The 23796-nt window shown below is 44.3% G+C and overlaps 1 protein-coding gene across 3 annotated transcripts in view; it reads left to right on the top strand.

Moving 5' to 3' along the window:
• Positions 1 to 23796, top strand: part of nrg1 (neuregulin 1) — a 402338-nt gene that overhangs the window by 333265 nt on the left and 45277 nt on the right. Inside the window, exon 1 of one of the 3 annotated variants that reach the window (XM_078403820.1) lies at positions 21129 to 21263. The exons of the other annotated variants lie outside the window; for them this stretch is intronic. Within the exon in view, the coding sequence (XP_078259946.1) occupies positions 21248 to 21263 (16 nt within the window). The 5' untranslated portion in view covers positions 21129 to 21247. Of the gene's footprint in view, positions 1 to 21128; positions 21264 to 23796 lie in introns of those variants that run through there. 3 annotated transcript variants of the gene reach the window in all.

Genomic DNA, 23796 nt, shown 5'->3' on the forward strand with positions numbered 1-23796 from the left:
AGCACTGCCATTCATTGTGATCATGGCTGATCATCTACAATCAGTAACCTGTGCCTGACTTCTCTTCATATCCATTGATTCCACCAGCCCCTAGAGCTCTACCTAACTCTCTCTTAAATTCATCCAGTGAATTGGCTTCCACTGCCTTCTGTAGCAGAGAATTCCACAAATTCACAACTCTCTGGGTGAAAATGTTTCTTCTCACCTCAGTTTTAAATGGCCTCCCCTTAATTCTCAGACTGTGTCCCCTGGTTCTGGACTTCCCCAACATTGGGAACATTTTTCCTGCATCTAGCTTGTCTAGTCCTTTTATAATTTTATACGTCTCTATAAGATCCCCTCTCATCCTTCTAAACTCCAGTGAATACACGGCCAGTCTTTCTGATCTTTCCTCATATGACAGTCCCTCCATCCCAGGGATCAATCTCGTGAACCTACGCTGCACTGCCTCAATAGCAAGGACGTCCTTCCTCAAATTAGGAGACCAAATCTGCACACAATATATCATTGAAACATCATTGAAACATTATCTGATGGGAACTTGCTGTGTGTAAGTTGCCTCTATTTCTTTCAATATATCAGGGATTACACTGCAAAAAAGTACCCAATTTGTTGCATGACCTCACTGCCATATTTCCCACCTAGCCACACACAATCCTAAGTAGGAAGTACATCCCTATTCCTTCTTTGTTGCTGGGTCTAAATCGCAGCAATCGCTCTTTCTCCACTGAAGAGGTTGGTTTTCTGTTTAGAAGTTAGTCTGCCCGACTAAACAGAGGCTGATAAGCACCTTCTCCAGAAGGACTGCGGTGATTGCAGAAAATGGCTCATTGCCACCTTCACAAGGGCATTTAACGATGGCCAATAAATAATTGCTTCAGCAACAATACTCGCATTCTGAAAAATTGAATAAAAATTCAGAGTTCATGCAGAGGCCTTTATAAATGAATGATGTGTTTCTTTATTTAGAAGCAGGAATACGTTCAGTGATTTTATGCTGTTTGATTTATACATGTTAGGTTTCCACTTAGACTCATAGAATCATACCGCGATGGAAACAGGCCATATGGCCCAACTTGTCCTTTGCGAGCAAGATGGCCCATCTCAGCTTGTTCCATTTGCCCGCATTTGGTCCATATCCCTATGAACATTTCCTATCTATGTATTTGTTCAAGTATCTTTTAAATGCATCTTTTTATTGTATCTACCTCGATTACTTCCTCAGGCAGCTTGATCCATATACCCACCTGATATCCATATGTTCCATATATCCACTCTGAGTGAAAATGTTGCCCCTCAGGTTACTATTAAATCTTGCTTAAATCTCAGCTTAAATCTATGTCCTCGGTCTTGATTCCTCTACCCTGAGTAAAAGACTCTGCATTCAGCCTATCTATTCTCCTCATGATTTTGTACACCTCAATAAGATTACCCCAGTCTCTTGCCCTCTAAGGAACAAAGTCCTAGCCTGCCCAACCTCCCTCCCTTACCAGAGGTAGCTGGTAAGCTATTCACAAAAATCCACAATTTATTCGCAAATGAACACCACCTCCCACATCTGTGAAGGGAAGGATACGCTGTATGGATAGGAAGGCGTTTGAGGGATATGGGCCAAATGCAGGCAAATAGGACTAACCCAGTATGCCAACTTGGTCAGCATGAACAAGATGAGATGAAGGGCTTGTTTCCATGCTGTTAAGCTCTATGACATAATTGGAGGGGACCTCAGAGATATTGTACCTTTAACCATTTACCCAAATATGTTTGTGGTGACTACAAAGTGGTCCTCCTATCTGCCAGAAGGAAAATTTAACACAATGGTCTTCCTGAAGTGCCTCCTCCTTGAACTGCTCCCTGAATCGTAGCGCAGCCATCATCCAATTAGAGCACAATAGTTATGACCTGCTTTCCACATCAACTCCAAGAAAGGCAAGTAGCCACATCAATGACTGTCCTTCAAAACCCTTTGATTTCATTAGTTGAGAGGGGATGTGGAGTATCCTCTCCAGACTTGCCTGCCCCCAGAAATTTACCTCCAGATCATAACACCATGCAGGACCGTGATCTTGGTTCACTGTGGGCCCAACCATAAACAGAGTGAGGTCAACAAAACTGCAGATTCTTCCCTGTACTACTCCTTAGCTCCAACGAACTTCCTGCTCTTCAACCTACACCAGAGGCATGTCAAATGTTTGCAGTTAAATGTTTTCTCGTGAGTAACCAGTGTGAGCTTAAGTGAAGATGCCAGGATTTAAGTGTGCTACACCCTCTCCCAGTGGTCAGCTGGTTCAGGCAGCACAGAATGCCTGAAAAGCTCTAGTTTTCTTCAACCATCCCAAACAACGCTCTGCGTGACTGGGCAACAAATGTTCAGGAGGAAAAGAAATAGGCACAAAGTGTTGGGAGTAACTCAGCAGGTCAGGCAGCAAAGTTCAGGAGGTCTGGTGCCAACCCATCATTCGTCCGTCATCCTTACCTCAGCAAAAGCCAGCAAACAGGCTAATGTGCAAGATAAAGCTGTGCGCATGAAAAACATTATATTGCGCGTGGTTTTCGTCAGTGCTAGGCTAAATGAATATAGAAAACCACAGCAACCTGCATTGAAGGACAGAGCTTACGATCTGAAAATCAGTTCCAGGGAACAATCACTTTTGGTGCAGGAACTCCAGCTGAGAGACAAGGGAGGTCAATAATAATAATTGCCAACCCCTCACAGGTGTCTATGGCCCTGTGGGTTTCTGCATCTTCCAGCTGCCTGTGCTCCCATTTCCAGGCAGCTGCAGATTGTTAGGTGATTGATTGAGTAACAGTTCACTGGAGAGGTGGGAAGGTATGGAAACTAAGTGATTTGTTTAGTTAAAGCTGGGTCTGATTTGTGTGTATGTTTGTTGGTGTGTGTGTCAGTCACACCGTTGTCTCCTCCAAGGCTGACTAGTAATCTCTGTCAATTTTAAGGATGTTTTTCAGTGTGATTGTTATAGCAACCACGGAGACTCACTTCTGAAGGCCATCCTTGCAAGCTCAATTTGTATTTATTGACCGAGTCTCTGCAAATTTAGAACTGGAAATGAACAGTTCAAATGACCAGCTTTTTTACATTCCCCTGGTACTGCCACAGACCTTAATGCCCAACTCCACCATCTTTTTGTTTAGTTTATTGTCACGTGTACTGAGGTGCAGTGAAGAGCTTTTTGTTGTTGTGTGCTATCCAGTCAACGAAAAGACTGTACGTGATTACATTCAAGCAGTCCACAGTGTACAGATACAGGATAAAGGGAATAATGTTTAGTGGAAGATAAAGTCCAGTAAAGTCCAATTAAAGATAGTCTGAGCGTCTCTGAGGTAGATGGTAGCTCAGGACCACTCTCTAGTTGGTGATAGTAAGGTTCAGTTGCTTGGTAACAGCTGTTTGAAACATCTGGATTTGTTACCCACACTTAGCATGTGTCTTGAATAGTTTCCCATCCAGCCCATGCCTCGTGTTGCTGGATTTGCCAAGTTGCATCCCTTGAGTGCGCATCAGGACACGTCAATTACTGGTGGAAGACATTGAGCTCAGTGAAAGACTCTCTGCTCCACCCAAAGCCCTCGGGATTTATCTGCAGCTGAGTGATGCCTACTAATAAATCCAAGACTATGAGCCGCAGAGCACACTCATGCAAGGTATGCCGAGCTCCACCCCACCAAGGCTTCCTTGGCACACACTGCGAAAGATGGAACCATGTGGTAGCTTCCCTACCATTTGTATCTGGCTTGAGCTGGTTTAAAGTTTATACTTGGATAACGGGTTTCATTTGCAGAACCAGCCTGAGCTGTGTCTGCTAGATGTAAGAGACAGGGGAGAAGATGCCACTTTGTGTGTCAGAGTCTCAGGAGAGAAAGAAGGTATTGGTGATCCCCGAACTCTACCTCCGCTACATCGACGACTGCATTGGTGTCCCCGAACTCTACCTCCGCTATATCGACGACTGCATTGGTGCTACCTCTTGCACCCATGCAGAACTCACTGACTTTATACACTTCACCTCCAATTTCCATCCTGCCCTTAAATATACCTGGACTATCTCTGACATCTCCCTCCCGTTTCTGGACCTCACCATCTCCATCACAGGAGAAAAATTAGTGACGGACATTTATTACAAGCCCACCGACTCGCACAGCTATCTGGACTACACTTCTTCCCACCCGGTCCCCTGCAAAAAGTCTATCCCCTACTCCCAATTCCTCCGTCTACGCCGCATCTGTGCCCGGGATGAGGTGTTTCAGACTAGGGCTTCCGAGATGTCCTCGTTTTTCAGAAAACGGGGCTTCCCCTCCTCCATTATAGATGAGGCTCTCACTAGGGTCTCTTCTACATCCCGCAGCTCCGCTCTTGCTCCCCATCCCCCCACTCGCAACAAGGACAGGATCCCCCTCGTTCTCACCTTCCACCCCACCAGCCAGCGGATCCAACATATCATCCACCAACATTTCCGTCACCTACAACAGGACCCCACCACTGGCCATATCTTCCCATCCCCTCCCCTCTCTGCATTCCGCAGAGACCGTTCCCTCCGCAACTCCCTGGTCCACTCGTCCCTTCCTACCCAAACCACCCTAACCCCGGGCACTTTCCCTTGCAACCGCACGAGATGCAACACCTGTCCCTTTACCTCCCCCCTCAACTCCATCAAAGGACCCAAACATTCTTTCCAGGTGAGACAAAGGTTCACCTGCACCTCCTCCAACCTCATCTATTGCATCCGCTGCTCTAGATGTCAACTCATCTATATCGGCGAAACCAAGCGCAGGCTCGGCGATCGCTTCGCTGAACACCTGCGCTCGGTCCGCATTAACGCCACTGATCTCCCGGTGGCCCAGCACTTCAACTCCCCCTCCCATTCCCAGTCTGACCTCTCTGTCATGGGCCTCCTCCAGTGCCATAGTGAGGCCCGCCGGAAATTGGAGGAGCAGCACCTCATATGTCGCCTGGGCAGTTTGCGGCCCGGTGGTATGAACGTCGACTTCTCCAACTTCAGATAGCTCCTCTGTCCCTCCCTTCCCCTCCTCCTTCCCAGATCTCCCTCTATCTTCCTGTCTCCACCTATATCCTTCCTTTGTCCCACCCCCGACATCAGTCTGAAGAAGGGTCTCGACCCGAAACGCCACCCATTCCTTCTCTCCCGAGATGCTGCCTGACCTGCTGAGTTACTCCAGCATTTTGTGAATAAATTAAGTTCCCCCACCCTGACTGTCAGGTTATGGAGCATATGAGCCACACTCCCCCCACCACCCCCACCACTGCAATCATTCATTACAATCGCTCCACTCTTTTGAACATCTAATGGATCTGCAATCATTCATTACAATCGCTCCACTCTTTTGAACATCTACTCCAACAGCAGATAGACACAAAATCTTGGAGTAACTCAGTGGGTCAGGCTGCATCTCTGGAGAAAATGGATAGGTGACATTTCAGGTCGGGACCTTCTTCAGTCTCAACCCGAATCTTCACCGATCCATTTTCTTCAGAGATTCTGCCTGATCTGCAGAGAGAGAGAGATGATCTTACTATAAATATTCACATATATTGCAATCTTTGGATAATTAACCAATAACGGACCATGGCTTACAATCATAACCTTCAAAATCTTCAAAGAAATTAGCAATGAAACCTAGTGCACAGTGAAGTTAAATGAGTCACAGAATGATTTCCAAACTTTCCTTCAAGCGACTATTTGATAAATCATGCTGTTGGTATTTTAGTTTCAATCTTGAAAGCCTGAGGTAAAGAGAACAGGTATAGACTTTGCTGATTCATTTCAGTGAGCTAGTGAACCTGATAGGATTTTGTTGGGTCGGTGCCCAGCATATTAAGTTGATTTTGGGCATCCGAGGGCTGCTGGTAACGGAGCGAAAATATGCCAACCACACCCTCAGCTTTATTTCATTCGGGTGTCCTCCTGCAAAGACAATGAAGGCAAAATGCATAAATCAATAGAGTATCAGTTTCTGGGAATGTATTAGCTTTGTGGTTATGCTGCAGAATTAGCCAGCTGGATAACTAAACTGAAGAATCAGGTTAATATGAGAAGTAGCTATAAACAAGGACTTCATTCTTAGGGAACCCAAATTAGTTCCATATATTGTCCCTCAGGGAAGAGTTCCTGCCCTTCTTTCCCAGTCCAATCCATACGTGACTCCACAGAAAGACAGTAAATGCTGGAGTAACTCAGCAGGTCAGACAGCATCTCTGGACAAGTTGGATCGGTGACATTTTGGGTCAGGCCCTTCTTGGCTTAATGGCCTAATTCTACTCCTAGAACTTATGAACTTACAGTATGTAACCTAAAATTAGCATGTCTTTTCCAACCTACTTTTTCAAATTTGCTCCTGGCTTTACCAGCATCTCTCTCACCCTTCCTTTCATTCAGTCTCTCCTTCACTCCCTCCTTTCTCTTCAACTTAGAAGTTGTTTTACCTCTGATATCCCCCAATTCTGATTTTTTTAAAAAAGTAATCAAACTGAGAATGGGATTAGTTTTGTAGTTCTTACAGAAATCTGGCAGGGACAAAGTGGACCTTCCACTGCAGTCTGTGCTTTGATTTTGTGTTTAGAGAGATACAGCATGGAAACAGGCCCTTCGGCCCACCGAGTCTGCGCCGACTAGCAATCCCGGTACATTAGCAGTATCCTACACACTAGGGACTATTTATAATCTTTTACCAAAGCCAATTAACCTACAAACCTCTACATCTTTGGAGTGTAGGAGAAAATCAGAGCACCCGGAGAAAACCCACGCAGTCACGGGGAAAACGTGCAAACTCCATACAGACAACACCCGCAGTTAGGATCGAACCCGGTCCTCTGGCGCTGTAAGGCAGCAACTCTACCGTTGCATCACCATTGCCGCTCAGTGCTGTAGGATTTCTTTTTTTCTCCTATAAGGCAGCAATCTCCTTTCAGTCACTGGGTTTCTTTTGACAGTGATGCAAAATGCATAATAAAAATAGCTAATCATTTCCTTTGGGCCCTGCAGGAAGCCTATAATGTGGCAATATATAGTGTGAAAATTGTTCCAAAAGCATTCAAACTAATGAAGGATTTATTATACTGGTGGGAGCAAGGGAATTCTTGTCTCTATTTTATTCCTTCTTTTCATTACACTCTCAGCCTGCAATTGAACACTTATCTTTGCTCTGTGGGTAATGAGCGAATCAATTTTATAATGTGAAGCTCTCTGGGTAGAGTTACACAGAGCAGAACATGTAATGTTAAGTAAGAAGCTTATTCATACAATGTGCCTGGTTGCTTTGCTGCCTAGTTCACTTGGTCTTTCATTTAACTCATTCAGACTGATTTTTTTCAATGGTCGATGCAGGGAAACAGTAGTGAGTTAATTGTCTTTACTCACAGCCTCCCTTGCTTCCTGCTTTCTCCTACTTATTCCTGTCACAATCTTGTTCACAGATTGAGAAATTGATAGGCACGAGCCTAAACGTGACCAGAGAGTCTTGCCTGAATGGATCTAATTATTAGCTGGAATAGCTTCATTTAGTTTAGTTTAGAGGTACAGCATGGAAACAGGCCCTTCGGCCCACCGATTCCGTGTTGACCAGCGATCCACGTACACTCTCGCAGTCAGGATGGAACTCGGGTCTCTGACCAGCTCTGCCTGCTGAGCCACTGTGATAGCACTAGTGTAAATGCGTGCTTGATGGTCGATACAGACCCGATGGTCTGAAGGGTCTTGTTCAATGCTTTATTACATTATAATGCACGCTCTGTCTCTGTAAGGGAGGGGATTTACGGGGATGTTCCCAAAACTGAAGAATTTTAGGAATGAGTGAATTTATGCCTTGGCAAGGATTGTTTTCTTTGTCACAGAGAAGGCTGAGACAAGGTTGAACTGAGTTGGATAAAGTTAAGGCCTGTGTCAGGTATAATGAAAGGATCATTTCCCTTACAGGAAGGTCGTTAACTAGGAGCCACTGGTTTAAAAACTTGAGGGAATAATGAGCGGGGAACTGAAAGGAATCTTTTTTAAAGGCATGGTATGACTCCAATGTAATGCAGCCTAGAGAGGGTCCAGCGGCCCATTGAACCCATGCCAGCCATTATGCACCCATTTACGCTGAACTCATTTGATTCTCCCCACATTCCCATCTGATTCTCTCCTACACACAAAGAGAAAATTACAATGACCAATTAAACTGCCAACCCACACTCCTTTGGGATGTGGGAGTAAACCAGAGCACCCAGAAGAATCCTGCAGAGAGAACATGCAAACTCCACTCAGACTGCACCAGAGGTCAGGATCAAATCTGGGTCACTGCAGCTCTACCATCTGTACCATGGACCTCCCACACCCAGAGGTTACTGGAGTTCTTAGCCTGAAGTGAGGAGGGAATATTTTCATTTCAAATAGTTTTACAAGAAAGGAGAGCGTTTGAAGTGTCGCAACATATAAATAGTTTGCCCAAAGGGTGAGAGGCTGGAGTGCTATTTTTCAGTAAACAGATAGTCTGAGCAGCCTACATGATTTCTGTCATGCTTGGGAGTGTGAAGATTTCGGAATATTCAATTTAATGGATGGTATGCAGGCTTCTTTAATCTTCAATTGTATTTCACGTTAAATGAGCCAATTCATGAGCAGGCATGCCTCTGGTTGAATATCAATTTGTAATTCTCTCTATGAAGCATTGATGGCTTGAGTGCTGGCTGTTCATTTCTTCAGAGTGGAAAGTCATATGTTCATAAGTTATAGGAGCAGAATTCGGCCATTTGGCCCATCAAGTCTACTCTGCCATTCTATCACGGCTGATTTATCTTTCGCTCTCAATCCCATTCTCCTGTTTTCTCCCCATAACCCCTGACACCCGTACTCACCCGTACGAATCTGTCAGTCTCCGATAGTCTAGAAGGAAGGGCATAGTCTCAGGATAAGGGAGGACGATGAAGATAAATGTTGTCATTCAGAAGGGTTGTAAATATTATTAATTTAGTCATTCTCAACCCCTGCAAACTTTGCTTGGTCAGTTGTAATATGCTAAACTGTGGGCAAACTTAATGATATGGGGACCGAGCAATAAAGGGTGTAAGCTTAGGCAGCAATTTCTGAATGACTGAAAACTCTAGCAGGTACACTTGTTCTATTTTTCTATTCTCTTTTTGTTTACATAGAACATAGAAAACTCTGGGTAAAAGGCTCTTTGCATTTACCCAAACCTATTCCTCCCATGATCTTATATACACCCCTTTAAGATTGCCCTCCATTCTCCGATGCTCCAAGGAATAAAGCCTTAGCCTGCTAGACCTAGCTCTTTGACATTTCCACTTGGGGGAAAAAAAGGTTCTGACGGTCTGCCCTATCAATGCCGACAATTTAATTGCAACACCAATACCCGAGTGACAGCTCCGCACCATCAGGTGAATCTGTGGAATTCATTGCCGCTGCAGTAGAGTTACTGCCTTACAGCGTCAGAGACCTGGGTTCGATCCTGACTACGGGTGCTGTCTGTAATGATTTTGTACGTTCTCTCCATATCCTGCATATCCTGGAGCACTGTTTTCCTCCCACACTCCAAAGACGTACAGCTTTGTAGGCTAAATTAATTGATGGCTTCGGTAAACTGTCCCTAGTGTGTGTAGGATAGTGTTAGTGTGCGGCGATCACTGGTCGACACGGACTCGGTGCGCCAAAGGCCTATTTCCATGCTGTATCTCCAAACTAAACTAAATTTAAAAACTAAACTAAAGACGGCTGAGGAGGCTGAGTCAATGGATATTTTTAAGGCAGAGACTGACAGATTCTTGATTTTTTATGGGTGTCAGGGATTATGGGGCGAAGGCAGGAGAATGGTGTTGAGAGGGAAAGATAGATCAGCCATGATTGAATGGCGGAGTAGACTTGATGGGCAGAATGTCCTAATTCTACTCCCATCAGTTATAAACCACTGCCGCCTCCCTCACTACCGTCCCCCAGACAGGGTAGCTACGAAACCTTAGTTTCACACACTTTCCTTCTCCCCCTGCCCCCCGCAGCTCCATCTCATCTTACTGCAGGAGGATAACTGCAGTGTCACGATGGGCCTTGTTGCTTTTCCTGGATGTGTTTTCCATTCCCCGTCTATCGATTACCATTTTACTTTACTCCAAAAACAGCACTGGAAAGTCAATGTCAGCTCATCTGAGCCGTAATATAATCGTGCTGTCAGAAATCTGGAAGCAAAGTCGTTCTCAAGATCATTTGTGGTTTGTCAGGAGTGGATGGAGGGAGAGGGAGGGAGGGGCGGTGGGCAGTTGGAGGTGGGCGATGGGGGGGGGGTGGGTGAGCAAGGTTGTTGGTAGAGGAAGTAGCTGTGACCTTCTTCACTCTGACGGTGCTCTGCCAGTAGTGTGTCTGGCCCACTGAGATATATTATCCGGCAGCTCAGCACATTATTCCACTTACCTAAATGGGGTTCTTTCCTTTGAGTCGAGCTGCAGCACTTTTAAACGGCAAGGTTTCCAGCCAGACACTGCACTTTGCTTCTTAATCTCCCTCAACAGGAAGTAACACCAAGCACCATCTCTGGGTAATTCTACAGCAGACGATGACTCGACAGGGTAGGAAGGAAAGCCACTGCTTCACAGCTCGGGAGACCCTGGTTCGATTCTGGCCTCGGGCGCTGTCTGCATGGCATTCCCAGTTATCCCCAAAACCGGGGTGTAGACACAAGCAAATGCAGATGCTGGTTTACACAAAAGGACACAAAATTCTCAAGTGACTCAGCGGGCCGGGCAGCATCTCTGGAGAACATGGATAGGTGGCAGTCTGAACAAGGGTTTCGACCCCAAGCATCACCTGCTCATGTTCCCCAGAGCTGCGCTTTCTGTCTTTTTATCCCTATACGCACACGAGTATTCTCGGGGTTACCTCCCACATCCTGAACACCTGTGGGTTAGGGTTTATCACTATAAATATTCCCTGGGTGCAGATGTTAGGCTGGGGTATGGTGGATGTGTGGGTGTGGGATGGAGGGGGGTCGGTGTGGGGGGGAGATTGGGAGAGAATAGTTTACAGGGCAATATGTAAGGTGAGTGGGATTGCTGGGATTACACTGAGAGCCAGTATACACTTCATGGGCCAAACGGTTTCCTTCTACGCCATGAGAGAAACGTCCCTCAATATTAAGCGAGTAAAGGGGGCTTTTCTCACGGCGCTCAGAGACCACAGAAGTTTAGTTTCGTTTATGTGTAGGAAAGAACTGCAGATGCTGGTTTAAATCGAAGATAGACACAAAATGCGGGAGTAACTCAGCGGGACAGGCAGCATCTCTGGAGAAAAGGAATGGGTGACGTTTTGGGTTGAATCTGAAGAAGGGTCTCGACACGAAATGTCACCCATTCCTTCTCTCCAGAGATGCTGCCTGTTCCGCTGAGTTACTCCAGCATTTTGTGTCCACCTTTACTTTAGTTCAGTTGAGTTTAGTTTATTGTCACGTGTACCGAGGTACAGTGAAAACCTTTTGTTGCGTGCTAACCAGTCAGTGGAATGACAATACATGATTACAATCGAGCCATCCACAGTGTACAGATACATGATAATGGGAATAACGTGAATAACTTTAGTGAGCGTAGTTAAAGTAAGAAATGTTGTTTTATGAGTAGAGATTTAAAAGAGTGGAGTGATTGCAAATCCACTTCTGTGACCAGCACACAAAGAGTCACCTGGGTTGGGTGCCAAGTTGGTGTCAAGGGCGGAATGATCGTGGACAATAACAACATTTAAAAGCTATTTGGACAGATGCGTGAATAAGGAAAGTTAAGAGGGATATGAGACGACGCGGGCAAATGGTACCGACTTAGATGAGGCGTCTTGGTTGAACGAGTTGGGCCAAAGGGCCTGTTTCTGTGCTGTATTACTATGACTCTTTCATTTTGATGGAATGAGAACCAGCAATTTTGCCTGTGGTCCTTTTCAGACTTTTTCATCTTATTTAGAAAGTCAGATTATTGATCACACGGACTCTATAACATTAGCAACACATTATAATAACGAAGATGTTTAATCTGAATCGCTACTGTATTTCATGCTGGCGCTTGGGTTACCAATCCCGGTTTGGCAGAAGACTGCAGTGTGCAGGTGGCTGAGAGGGAACAGGGGAGAGCAAGCAGGGAGGCTTGTTTGCCACTGATGCAGCTAGCCCTCCAATTCATTAGCACGGTGACTGAGTATTTGTCATTGGGGAACACGCTGCCATGGGTGGTGGTGATTGTGCCGTTTAAGAGGCTTTTAAATAGGCACACAGTATGCAGGGATTGGCAGGACATGGGTCACAGGCTGGCAGAAGGGACTAGTTTAACTTTGCATCATGTTCAGCACAGACATTATGGGCTGATAGGCCAGTTCCTTTAGGCTTCAGAGATACAGTGTGGAAACAGGCCCTTCGGCCCACTGAGTCCGCGCCGACAAGTGATCACCACGTACACTAGCACTTTCCTACACAATAGGGGCAATTTGCAGTTTTACTGTAGTTAAATTAACCAATAAACCTGCACGGAGGGATGAGTGGAATGAAATGTGCCTCTGGCCATCAGCACTAAGTGTGGAACTTAAAGGGGAGTAACTGTTATAAAATAATTCTGTAGTCACACCTCTCTCTTGCTTCACAGACTTCTCAGGTGTGGAGGTGTGGACAGATTTAACTCTTTTGTATTTTAGACCCTCGTCATGCATGGCTTCTCGCTGGTTAACTGATGACTCAAATTGCTACTGTTTCCAATTTGATTTGTATAGATTTGGTGCGGACTGGCTCCAACCCCACTTCAGACCGAAGTAGCGCAGCAGACAATCCATAAATATTGATGATGATGATGATGATGATGATAATGATAATACTTTATTGTCATTTGTACCTAGCTAGGTGCAGTGAAATTCTTTGTTTTTGCATACAGTCACCATAAAGACAAATATTACATTTGAACAGGGGCGAAGGATTCCTCTTTGAACCCAGCGGTGGATTTTGGGAGGGGGCTGGTCTCCTGCCTTTGGTCGAAGCTCCACTGTGGCTAGCATGTGAATCAACTGTTGCCTCAGAGAACATGCAGTTGGAGATAGATGAATGCTTCTGTCATTGGCAGCACCTTTAGTCTGCCGTACTCCCAGCTGAAGCTAAAATTGTGCCCAGACTGTGGACAACCTTGGTTAGAACTCTCTAGACAACAAAGCATCTTGAAAAAAAGGCACAAAGTGCTGGAGTAACTCAGCGGGTCGGGTAGCATTTCTGCAGAACATAGATGAGTGATGTTTTGGGTTGGGATCCTTCTTCCGACCTGAGACTTTGAAAGCTTAGGTTTTCAATCTGAAAAAGGGTCCCTACCTGAATCGTCACCTGTCCATGTTTTCCAGAAATGTCGTCTGACCCGTTGGGTTACTCCAGCACTTTGTGACTTTTTTTCCCCAGAATGATTTATCATTCTCATCTCAAGAGTGGAGAGTGTTTTACTGTCATATGTTCCAAAATGGAGGTGAGAAAAAGCCAGAACAAATCAGGACCGACAATAGATGAACTCAGGAAGGGTGGAGTCCATAATGCCCATTGTTGGCTGGGCAACATGTGCTAACAAGGGGGGTAAAAGGATACAAACAGTGGAACTGGTAGGGAGAGGAGAGGAGAGGAGAGGAGAGGAGAGGAAGAGGAAGAGGAAGAGGAAGAGGAAGAGGAGAGGAGAGGAGAGGTTACTTGAGATTACTTGAGATTACTTGAGATTACTTGAGATTACTTGAGATTACTTGAGATTACTTGAGATTGGAGAAATCAACGTTCATATCGCTGGTAAGATGTCCAGCGAAATATAAGGTGCTGTTCCTCCAATTTGCGTGTGGCCGCACTCTGACAATGGAGGAAGCCCAGGACAGAAAGGTTAGTGTGGGAATGGTGAAGGGGAATCAAAATGTTTGGCAACCGGGAGATTGCTTCGGCCAAGGCGGACTGAACCATGCAATGAATCGAGTAATAAAAATTCTGGTAGAGGTGCCTGCATCAGCACCTGGAATAAACCGTGCACAGATAATGACTCCACGGCTGCATTAACCTGGGAGACGTTACTGTCAGCAGGTACCATCTAACTCGTCTTTAACCAAATGCCTGGCAAAATATGCGTTTTCCAGTGACTTTGCACATGCAACATATGTGGCTCTGTGAGGGTCGGTTTCCTGTTGGTGCACATGCCGTTTTTAATCGGAATTGATTTCCAAGATTCTTAATCGACCCAGTGATTTTACGCACAAGAGAAAAAAATAAACTGCTCCCCCACGGAGCAACCAGCACCGTGTCTGATGGACGTGGATAAGTCGGGTGGACACAACGCTCATGTTGCCTAGCCTCTCTCTCTCTCTCTCTCTCTAGGATTTATTGGTATTACCTTCATAATCCTGTTGTTCGCGGCTCAGTGGAGCTGATGCCTCAATGTGTAATAGGCTCTAATGACTTCCTTGTAAATGTGTCGCCCTTGTAAGAAGGATCTGTGCTTCCAGTTCCCCTGTGTGTCGTTTCATCATTCACAGTCACTGATATCTGTGTGTGTGTGTGTGCGTGTGCAGGCAATGCCACAGACCCTGCTGGGCCCACGCTCTCAAGAACCTAATGCTTCCTTTTGAAAATTCGCCTGGAATTAAATCAGTGAAGTAAAATAAAGGCGCACAGTTTAAAAAAAAAAGAATTGTATAAATTTAATGAACCTGAACTCCCAATTAAACACTGCCATCTGTTCATATCCAGCACAGATCTTTTTTTTTGCTGTTGGATGCGAACAGTAGCACTTACAAACACACAAATCTGGCTTATTGCTTCAAAGTTTGCTTTATGGCTGACTTTCACTCGAGCGTCAGAGGGTAGATATAACCTTCGGGTCTCTGTGCTGGCGAGTGTTTAATGTTACCGCCAGCTAGACCAACCTCATCATTCATTGTAGTATGTTGGAAAATATCCCCCCCCCCCCCCTCCTTCTGCGGCAGGGAATTGCTTCAAAAGATCTCTCTCTTTCTCTCTTTCTCTCTTTCTTTCTCTCTTTCTTTCTCTCTTTCTTTCTCTCTTTCTTTCTCTCTTTCTCTATTTCTTTCTCTCTTTCTTTCTCTCTTTCTTTCTCTCTTTCTTTCTCTCTTTCTTTCTCTCTCTCGCTCTTTCTGTCTTTCTGACTGCAGTTTCTGATGGGTGAATGAATGTCACTTTGTGGTCACACCGAGTGTCCTTCACACTTTTTTAAAAAGCGTTTCGTGTAGTTGCGCCAACGATCGTGCTTGGCAGGAGCCAGGAGATGAATTTTGCAAGAGCAGACCAGCTCGGCTGATCGCTTGCCGGTCTTTTGAACTGACCTCCCAACATTGATTGAGTTAACAGAAAAGGGGAAACCCCTCGGAGCTCACTCAGTGCGAGAAAGAAAAAGAGCAGAGTTGTCCTTGGTGCTGAAATATCCAACTGAGTAAAGAGGTCATTGTGTTAAAGTGAAGGCCATTTCACAATTAGTGATCTGCTCAGCCGCTGCTGGGAATGAGACAGGCATCTTTGTAAACGTTTAAAGCAGATTACTGACATAATTTGGTGATTAACCCTAAGAGTGCTGGCAGGACTTAGGTAATACTTCTCTCTGCATCAACGGACCAGTATTATCCAAGCAGCAAATATAACATGGAACAGTACAACACAGGAACCCGTCTTTTAGCTCATGATGTTTGTGCCGAATACGATACTGTTAAATTAATCTCCTCTGACTGAACATGACCCATACCCCTCCTTTCCCTGCATGTCCATATACCTATCTAAAAGCCTCTTAATTGCCTCAACCACCACACCATCTACTAGGCAGTATAGCTGCTGTCTTACAGCGCCAGAGACCCTGGTTTGATCCTGACTATGGGTGCTGTCTGTACGGAGTTTGTAAGTTCTGCCTGTGACTGGATGGGTTTTCTCCGGGTGCTCTGGTTTCCTCCCACACTACAAAGACGTGCAGGGTTGTAGGTTAATTGGCTTTGGTAAAATTGTAAATTGTCCCTAGTGTGTGTAGGATAGTGTTAGTGTATGGGGTGATCACTGGTCAGTGTAGACTTGGGTTGAAGGGCCTATTTCCGCACTGTATTTCTAAAGTCTAAATGTGACATTGCATTCCAGGTACCCACCATTCTCTCTGTTAAAAAAAACCACATCTCCTTTAAACTTACCCCTTCTCACGTTTAACCTATGCTTTCTAGTCTTTGACATCTCCACCCTGGGTAAAAAAAAAATTCTGACTGTTTACCCTTTCTGTGCCTCTCGTAATTTATACACATAATATCTAAATAAATCATGCAATAATCCTATTATAAAAAACAATAAGACTATTCCAAAATCAGAAGTATCCTTGCAACTAAATTAAGTACTTAAAACATGCTTTATAATTTTAAAAGCAATAATTAATTAGTCTTTTCCTTTTCCTTCAAAGTCCTCTGCCTTTTTTCTAGAGGTCAGATTTAAATTATGGTAACCCATAAATTTAACTGCATAATGCTGTTTTGTTCAACATTATGTAAAGATTAATTTTATCTGGTGTGAAATGTGATAACATCCAAATACTTTCTGGAGTGATTCCCTGAATGTAATCTCTTCATCAGCTAACAGTGTGGAATGGAACAAGGGATAACAGTGTGGAATGGAACATCATGAAGGGGAATTGGAGCAATTTGAACAGATTCGAGACAATTAAGTGTCAACACTGCAGTGTGGGGTGATAATCCCTATAATCCAACTCTTCTGTTTGTAGGGTAATTGGCTTCTGTAAATTGCTCCCCACGTGTATAATGCAAAACTGCGATAACATAGAACTAGTGTACGGGTGATCGCTAGTCGGTGTGGACTCAGTGGGCTGAAGGGCCTGTTTCTACACTGTATCTCTAAACTAAACTAAACTAAACTCGGGTAGCCTGTGAGGCATTACTGCCAGGGTCAATGACTGGTAGAGCTGTCACAGCAGCTGAATATTAGTGACACATTGCTGCTACTCATCCGCCATGATCTGATGACTCGTGCAAGGGGTTAAACTGCATCTCAGTCCCCACCAGCAGAATGAAGCAGTTTATTGTGCAGGTATGGCCATGTGCACTTCATGAGTTTGTCACTTTGAATAGATTTAAGTAGTTTCAAACAATCACCTATTGAATGGAAGGTTAATTAACAACATGAAGGATGGTGTCTGTGGTTTACACCTGGATTTGTAAATAATCTCGTGCAATCCTCCAGAGGAAACAGAACGAGTAAAGAATCAAAATGTTGTTGAGGGCTACTCAATTCCATAAAGTGCAATTGTTTAATTTTCCTTGAGCCTCTTTAATTCCAAAACATGCATTAGTTTAACTTCAGACAGTGACAAACTCATGGAAGCTGAATATAGAAATCAATGTGATTGGGGACATGAAACATGTTCATTTTCATTTTAGAGTTGCAGCATGCAACCCTTCGGCCCACTGAATTCCTGCCGACTATCAATAATCCATTCACACTAGTTCTATAATTTATTATCCACTTTCTCATCCACTCCCTGCACACGAAGGGTCATTTACAGAGGCCAATTAACCTACAAGCCCACATTTCTTTGGGATGTAGGAGGAAACCAGAGCACCTGGAGAAAACCCATTCAGTCGCTGGGAGAACGTGCAAGCATCACGCAGACAGCACCCAAGGTTGGGATTTAACCTGGGTCTCTGGCGCTGTGAGATGGCACCTCTACCAGCTGCGCACAGTGCTGAATTCTATTATTAATTCATTTTCCCTCTTGTAGCACGATTCAGTACTTGAGCAACCTGGTGCAATAAACAGCTGACGGTGAGATTCCGGCAGCATTTTAATCCAGCTATGAGACCTCAAAGATGAGGCTTATGGAACGTCAGCAATTTCAGCTTCTTGCTTTGCCAGCCACTTGCTACTCTGACTGATGGACACAGCTCTCTTCTTCTTAGTGCATCAGTGCTGACTCCACCACTTGTGCCGAAGCAGTTTGGCTTGGCACAGACTCTCTCTGCTGAATTAATATTCCTGCAGCTCTTTGGACCAGCTCCCAATGTCCTCTTGTCATGAATTATGTGGTGATTCTGCCAAGTCTTTCCATTCCATATATAATGGGATAATGACAAGATACTGGAAGGAAATAGCTGCATGAGGCGCAACAGTATTCAAGACAGTATTGACCTTCCCTGCATTGTGATAGAGCATTCAAAACCAAGATTTAATATATGAATTGATTATAAACTCATTGAGATGTCCAGGATTCTGAAAGGGATTTGCAATGTACTGTTTTCTTGGATTGGAAATTCTAGAACTGGAGACACAATCTCAGGATGGGTGCAGATAACCATTTTGGATGAAGATGTAAAAAAATGTACTAACTCGGGATTGAACATTTTGTTATTCTCAACCGGAGGATATTGATGCTGAAGCACTGGGGACATTGGGGGGCAGCATGGTGGCGCAGTGGTAGAGCTGCTGCCTTCTAGCGCCAGTGACCCGGGTTTGATCTGAACTATGGGTGCTGTCTGTAGGGAGTTTGTACGTTCTGCTGCAGACCATGTGGGTTTTCTCCAGTGCTCCAGATTCCTTCCACACTCCAAAGACGTACATGTTTGTCCACTAATTGGCTTTGGTTGTAAATTGTCCCTAGTGTGTAGGGTAGTGCTGGTGATTGCTGGTCGGCGCAGACTCAGTGGGCCGAAGGGACTGTTTCCGCACTGTACCTCTGAACTAAACTAAACAACAAAAAACCACTCAAGGCTCAGAGTGGTGACTTTTCAAATAACATGAGCATTGAAGGATAGGAGAATGAAATCCACATCCATAAAACACTGCATATTGGGACTGATGAAGCTTTTAATAGTGACATGGATAGATTGATAGATTTTTTAATAAATACATTTGCCAGATTATCGGGAGTAATTTGGGCAGTGGACAAATCTGGATGGACTTTTCAAAGAGCCATCATTGGTATGACAGTCCAAATGGCCTTTTGTGTTGTACAATCGCAAGAAGGTATCAAGGAGCATAGACCAAAGGCAAAAGTGTGAGATCAGGGTAGACACAAGATGCTGGAGTAACTCAGCAGGACAGGCAGCATCTCTGGAGAGAAGGAATGGGTGACGTTTCGGGTCGAGACCCTTCTTCAGACTGATGTCAGGAGTGGGCGGGACAGAGATCGAATGCAGTTGGAGACAGTAAGACTGGTGGGAGAACTGGGAAGGGGGAGGGGGTGGAGAGAGAGGGAAAGCAAGGGCTATTTGAAGTTAGAGAAGTCAATGTTCATACCTTGGGGTGTAAGCTACCCAAGTGAAATATGAGGTGCTGTTTCTCCAATTTCCGCTGGGCCTCACTCTGACAATGGAGGAGGCCTAGGACAGAAAGGTCAGATTGAGAACGGGAGGGGGAGTTAAAGTGCTGAGCAACAGGGAGATCAGGTAGGTTAAGGCTGACTGAGCGGAGGTGTTCAGCGAAATGATCGGCGAGCCTGCGCTTGGTCTTGTCGATATACAGGAGTTGACACCTGGAACAGCGGATACAGTAGATGAGGTTGGATTAGTAAGGGTGTCCGGGGTTATGGAGAGAATGCAGGAGAATGGGGTTGAGAGGGAAAGATAGATCAGCTATGATTGAATGGCGGAATAGATGTGATGGGCCAAAGGACCAAATTCTGCTCCTATAATTTATGAATTTATGAGATTATACCATCACATTCATGCTGTATGGGCTCTGGGAAGACTGGAGTTGAGTTACTTTCTGCTGGGTATCCACCTTCTCCACTGCTGTTGTTGATGTGTCAAGTGATGTTCTGGTCAAGGGTGAATCCAGGGTAGAAATGGAAAGGTCTATGGCAAAGGTAACACAGCACATAAGTTGGAGGTGCTTACAGTATCCTTTGTTGGAAGATAGCGCTGTCTTGCACTTGAACAATATGAATTTTAGTATGGTGGATTTTTTAGTACATTTTTATCGAAAATAAAAAACTCCTTTGCTATTTTATGTCATTCCTTTCTGGTCAGATGAGCTTTGCAACAATGGATGCTAAGAATAGTATTGACATTGCATGATGCACCGTAAGCATGTGTTTATTATTTGCAGCATAATTAGGGTTCTGGTGCAGGATATAATTCAACATAGATTTGCACCCATGTGTTTAGTGGTGTAGGTTTTTAAAGTGCTTTGCTTCCACTCTAGAAGCTGCATATGGCCGTATTGGTTATTAATGGAATTGTAGCTTGGTTTTAGTTGCAAATTGATCAGGTTGTACAACATTCATGGTACAATCACCATCTTCACCCAATGGCCTCAGCTATGGGGTAATATGGGTTCTAGTGAATTTGGAAGCTTATGTGTCCAGGAAGGTTATTGCCTCCTCTCCAAACCCTTCCTTCTTCCTGGCAGGCCTCTTTTTTAAGGATAGAAACATGCTGACGTGTTTAAGGATCAATTACGCATAGTCTGATCTTGTGCAGGCTGCTGTTAAGTTGACGGAGCCTTTGGTCTGCGTTCCATTGTGTACGCCATGAACTAAGGTTACACAGTAAAATTCCCTCATTTGAGATGACTCGAGGATTCCAGATAAGTACGTTGAGCTAACGAGAAGCCAAAAGAGCTAATGTTGTGCGGTTAAAAGTGTCCTCGTGCCAAAAGACTGCAACTGCGGCGTGCAAATATGAAGTGGCTTTGGAAGGAATTGGTCAGCTCTTTAATGAGCGTGCTGCTTCCTTCTAGTGCAAAATGGAGCAATTTGTGTGAGCGGTCCCTATTTTACTTTCTCTCGCCCGAGTTGACCGGTCCCATTTTCGGTTTGATGGCTGGATTCAGTGCAATAAGGTTTTACGTGAGGTGATTTTCACTCTTTAAGTCCTTGTTCCTTCAGCAGCTGAGGAAGGAGGAGTGTTTTGATGCAGCATATGTGTTTTGTGCTTGAGATTTACCAGAAGGCAAAAAGTGTCTTTTTTTTTTTGCCTGAGCCAAGCTCTGCCGCATCGCACTGGTATTGGAGCTGGGGTCACTGAGAGCTGACGCCTCACCTGCCAGGCTGGGCCAACGCAAGATAATTGGCAGTGCAGTGACGTGGGCAAAGTATATTTAAACCGAAGGGAACAAAAAGCCAGAAGACTTGGTGTTGTTTTAGGAACCACAGAAGCAGCTTCTGGCTGGAACCGACTGCAGCAAAGTTGGGCAAAGTCTCCCTTTTAGTGAGCACAAGATATCTTCATTTCTCGAGGCTTTCTTAAAAAAAATAATGCGCACCTTCCCAGGTAAGGCGGGTGTAGTGAGATGTTGTGGGCTCCTTAATGTTAACTGAACAAATGTAACAAGTTTAATATCACTGAAATAATGAAGTTGTTGTATCTGTGCGGATGAGCTCTGATGTTTGGGGAATCTGGCACCTTACTACTGATTGGAGACAAATCACCTTTTTTACTGAGCAGTTAAAGACCTAGTCGTGAGTAACTAGCTACTGGCGTGCTAGAAAATTAAAAAAAATACTTTATGGGTATCGCCTGAGAATTGATTTTGTGCTTCCAGAAGCAATTTGAACGATTTATGCCTTATGGCATGTGTTACATTGTGGATTTTAATATCTTTAAGTGAATGTTTCCTAAAATGGAATTACAATGGCCACGTCCACGACTATTAACCATGAAAGTGAAAGTAATGAAAGTAGAGCGTGGTACAATGGTGCAGTATAGATGTAGTTTGAAGCCATGGTGAGCTTTAAAGAAATCATGGGGCCAATTCCTTAGAGGACTTTCATATCATCAATGACTTTCTAATGATTAGTATCCAGATTTAAACTTAAATCTGTGCGTGTGCATGTTTTCCTTTTGCGGTACAGTGGTGCAGTTTGTACGGCTGCTGCTTCACAGCTCCATGGACCCGGATTCAATCTTGATCTAGGCTGCTGTCTGTGTGGAGTTTGCACATGGGTGCTCTGGGTGCTCCGGTTTCCTCCCAGATCGCAAAAATGTGCATGTTAGTAGGTTAATTGGCTGCTGTATAGTGCCCCTGGTGTGCGGGGAGTGGATGAGAAAAATGGAATAATATAGAACAAGTGTGAATGGGGGATCGATGGTTGGCATGGACTCAATAGGCCAAAAGGTTTGTTTCCATGCTGTTTGTCTCTCTCTCACTCTCCCTCTTTCTTTCTCTCCCTGTCTCTCCCCCTGTCTCTCCCCCTGTCTCTCCCCCTATGAGTCTCTCTCCCTATGAGTCTCTCTCTCTTTCTCTCTCTCTTTCTCTCTCTCTCTCTCTCTTTCTCTCTCTCTTTCTCTCTCTCTTTCTCTCTCTCTTTCTCTCTCTCTTTCTCTCTCTCTTTTTCTCTCTCTTTCTCTCTCTCTCAATACTTTAGATGAGCCAGAAGCCCACTCCTGGAGACTGCAGTGGCTTATGAGAATATTCTGGACCTGAAGCAATGCTTCCAGCAGAGGATTCTACTCAATTAGAAAAAATAAATCGAGTTTCTATCCCTGAAGCAAAAGGATCACAGAGTATTGGGAAGAAACAGTGGGGAGGGTCAAGGATTAGGTTTTTAGCTGATTAAAATTGGCAATCTAATTTCTGATGTATTAGCAAGCTTGAGGATTCTTTCACTTACCAGCAGGTGAGATTGCCCCTCCTTGGGTCTTATGCTGATAGTTGAAAGTAATTACTTTTAAATAAATAGATGTTAAAACCTTCTCTGTGATCACAATCAAAAGCAAAATACTGTCGATATCGGTAATCTCAAATTAAAAGCAGAAAATGTTGTGAATACTCAGCAAGTCAGGCAGTAGTTGAGGAGTGAGAAATTGAATGAATATTTCTGCTTGATGATCTTTCATTACATAAGGATAAAGCGAGAGATTAAAATGCTTTAAGAATCAGAGAAAGTGAGGTGGAAAAGAGAGAACTTGAGGAAATTTGCATCTTTTGATAAGACAATATGCAGAGAGTGATGATCAGGAAATAGGAACATCAGGAAACACTGGGAAATTCCTGCAGATTGATCAGGAAAGACAAGAGATGCACCTTGAGTCTGAAGAAGGGTCCTAAGACAAAATGTTGCCTATCCATGTCCGCCAGAGATTCTGCCTGACTCGCTCAGTTACTCCAGAAGTTACGTCTTTTGGTTTGTAAACCAGCATCTGCAGTTCCTGTATCAACACGTAAAATATCTCTCTGATATTGATTGATCTGGTTCATTTCAGACATTTTATTTTGTTGTTCACAAGCACGACTTTCCAAATTAAGAGAGGCTGCACCCACTGAGCTAATTAGAAGGGGCTCCAATTTGGTTCTATGATCAGCTGAGCACCAGTTACCAAATGTACATGCAAATTGTACAGAGAACATACATTTGAAAGTAAAATAAGTAAACCACATCAATTAACAAAGAATTATCTTGATTTTTGTATGAAAATGTTTGCTGGATTTTCAGTCAGATCCCATATGATAGTCGCTATCCTCAGTCGTGACTGCCAATGGCATTCCATGGCTTCATTTTGTATGGGATGTCCTAGGCTAATACTGCTTTAGTTAGCCAAGTACTTCTGGGGCTCCATTTTGTGCCTTGAATCCTTATTTCATATATTTCATTTCATATATTTCATTTCATTTATACAGCGCGGAAACAGGCCTTTTCGGCCCACCAAGTCCGCGCCGCCCAGCGATCCCCGCACACTAACCCTATTAACACTATCCTACACACACTAGGGACAATTTTTACATTTACCCAGTCAATTAACCTACATGTGGGTACATTTTATGACTACTATTTGGCGTATGGAACCTCATGGAGTGGCTATTGCG

This window comes from Rhinoraja longicauda, chromosome 1, assembly GCF_053455715.1.
Source record: "Rhinoraja longicauda isolate Sanriku21f chromosome 1, sRhiLon1.1, whole genome shotgun sequence".
Classification (NCBI taxonomy): Eukaryota; Metazoa; Chordata; class Chondrichthyes; order Rajiformes; family Arhynchobatidae; genus Rhinoraja; species Rhinoraja longicauda.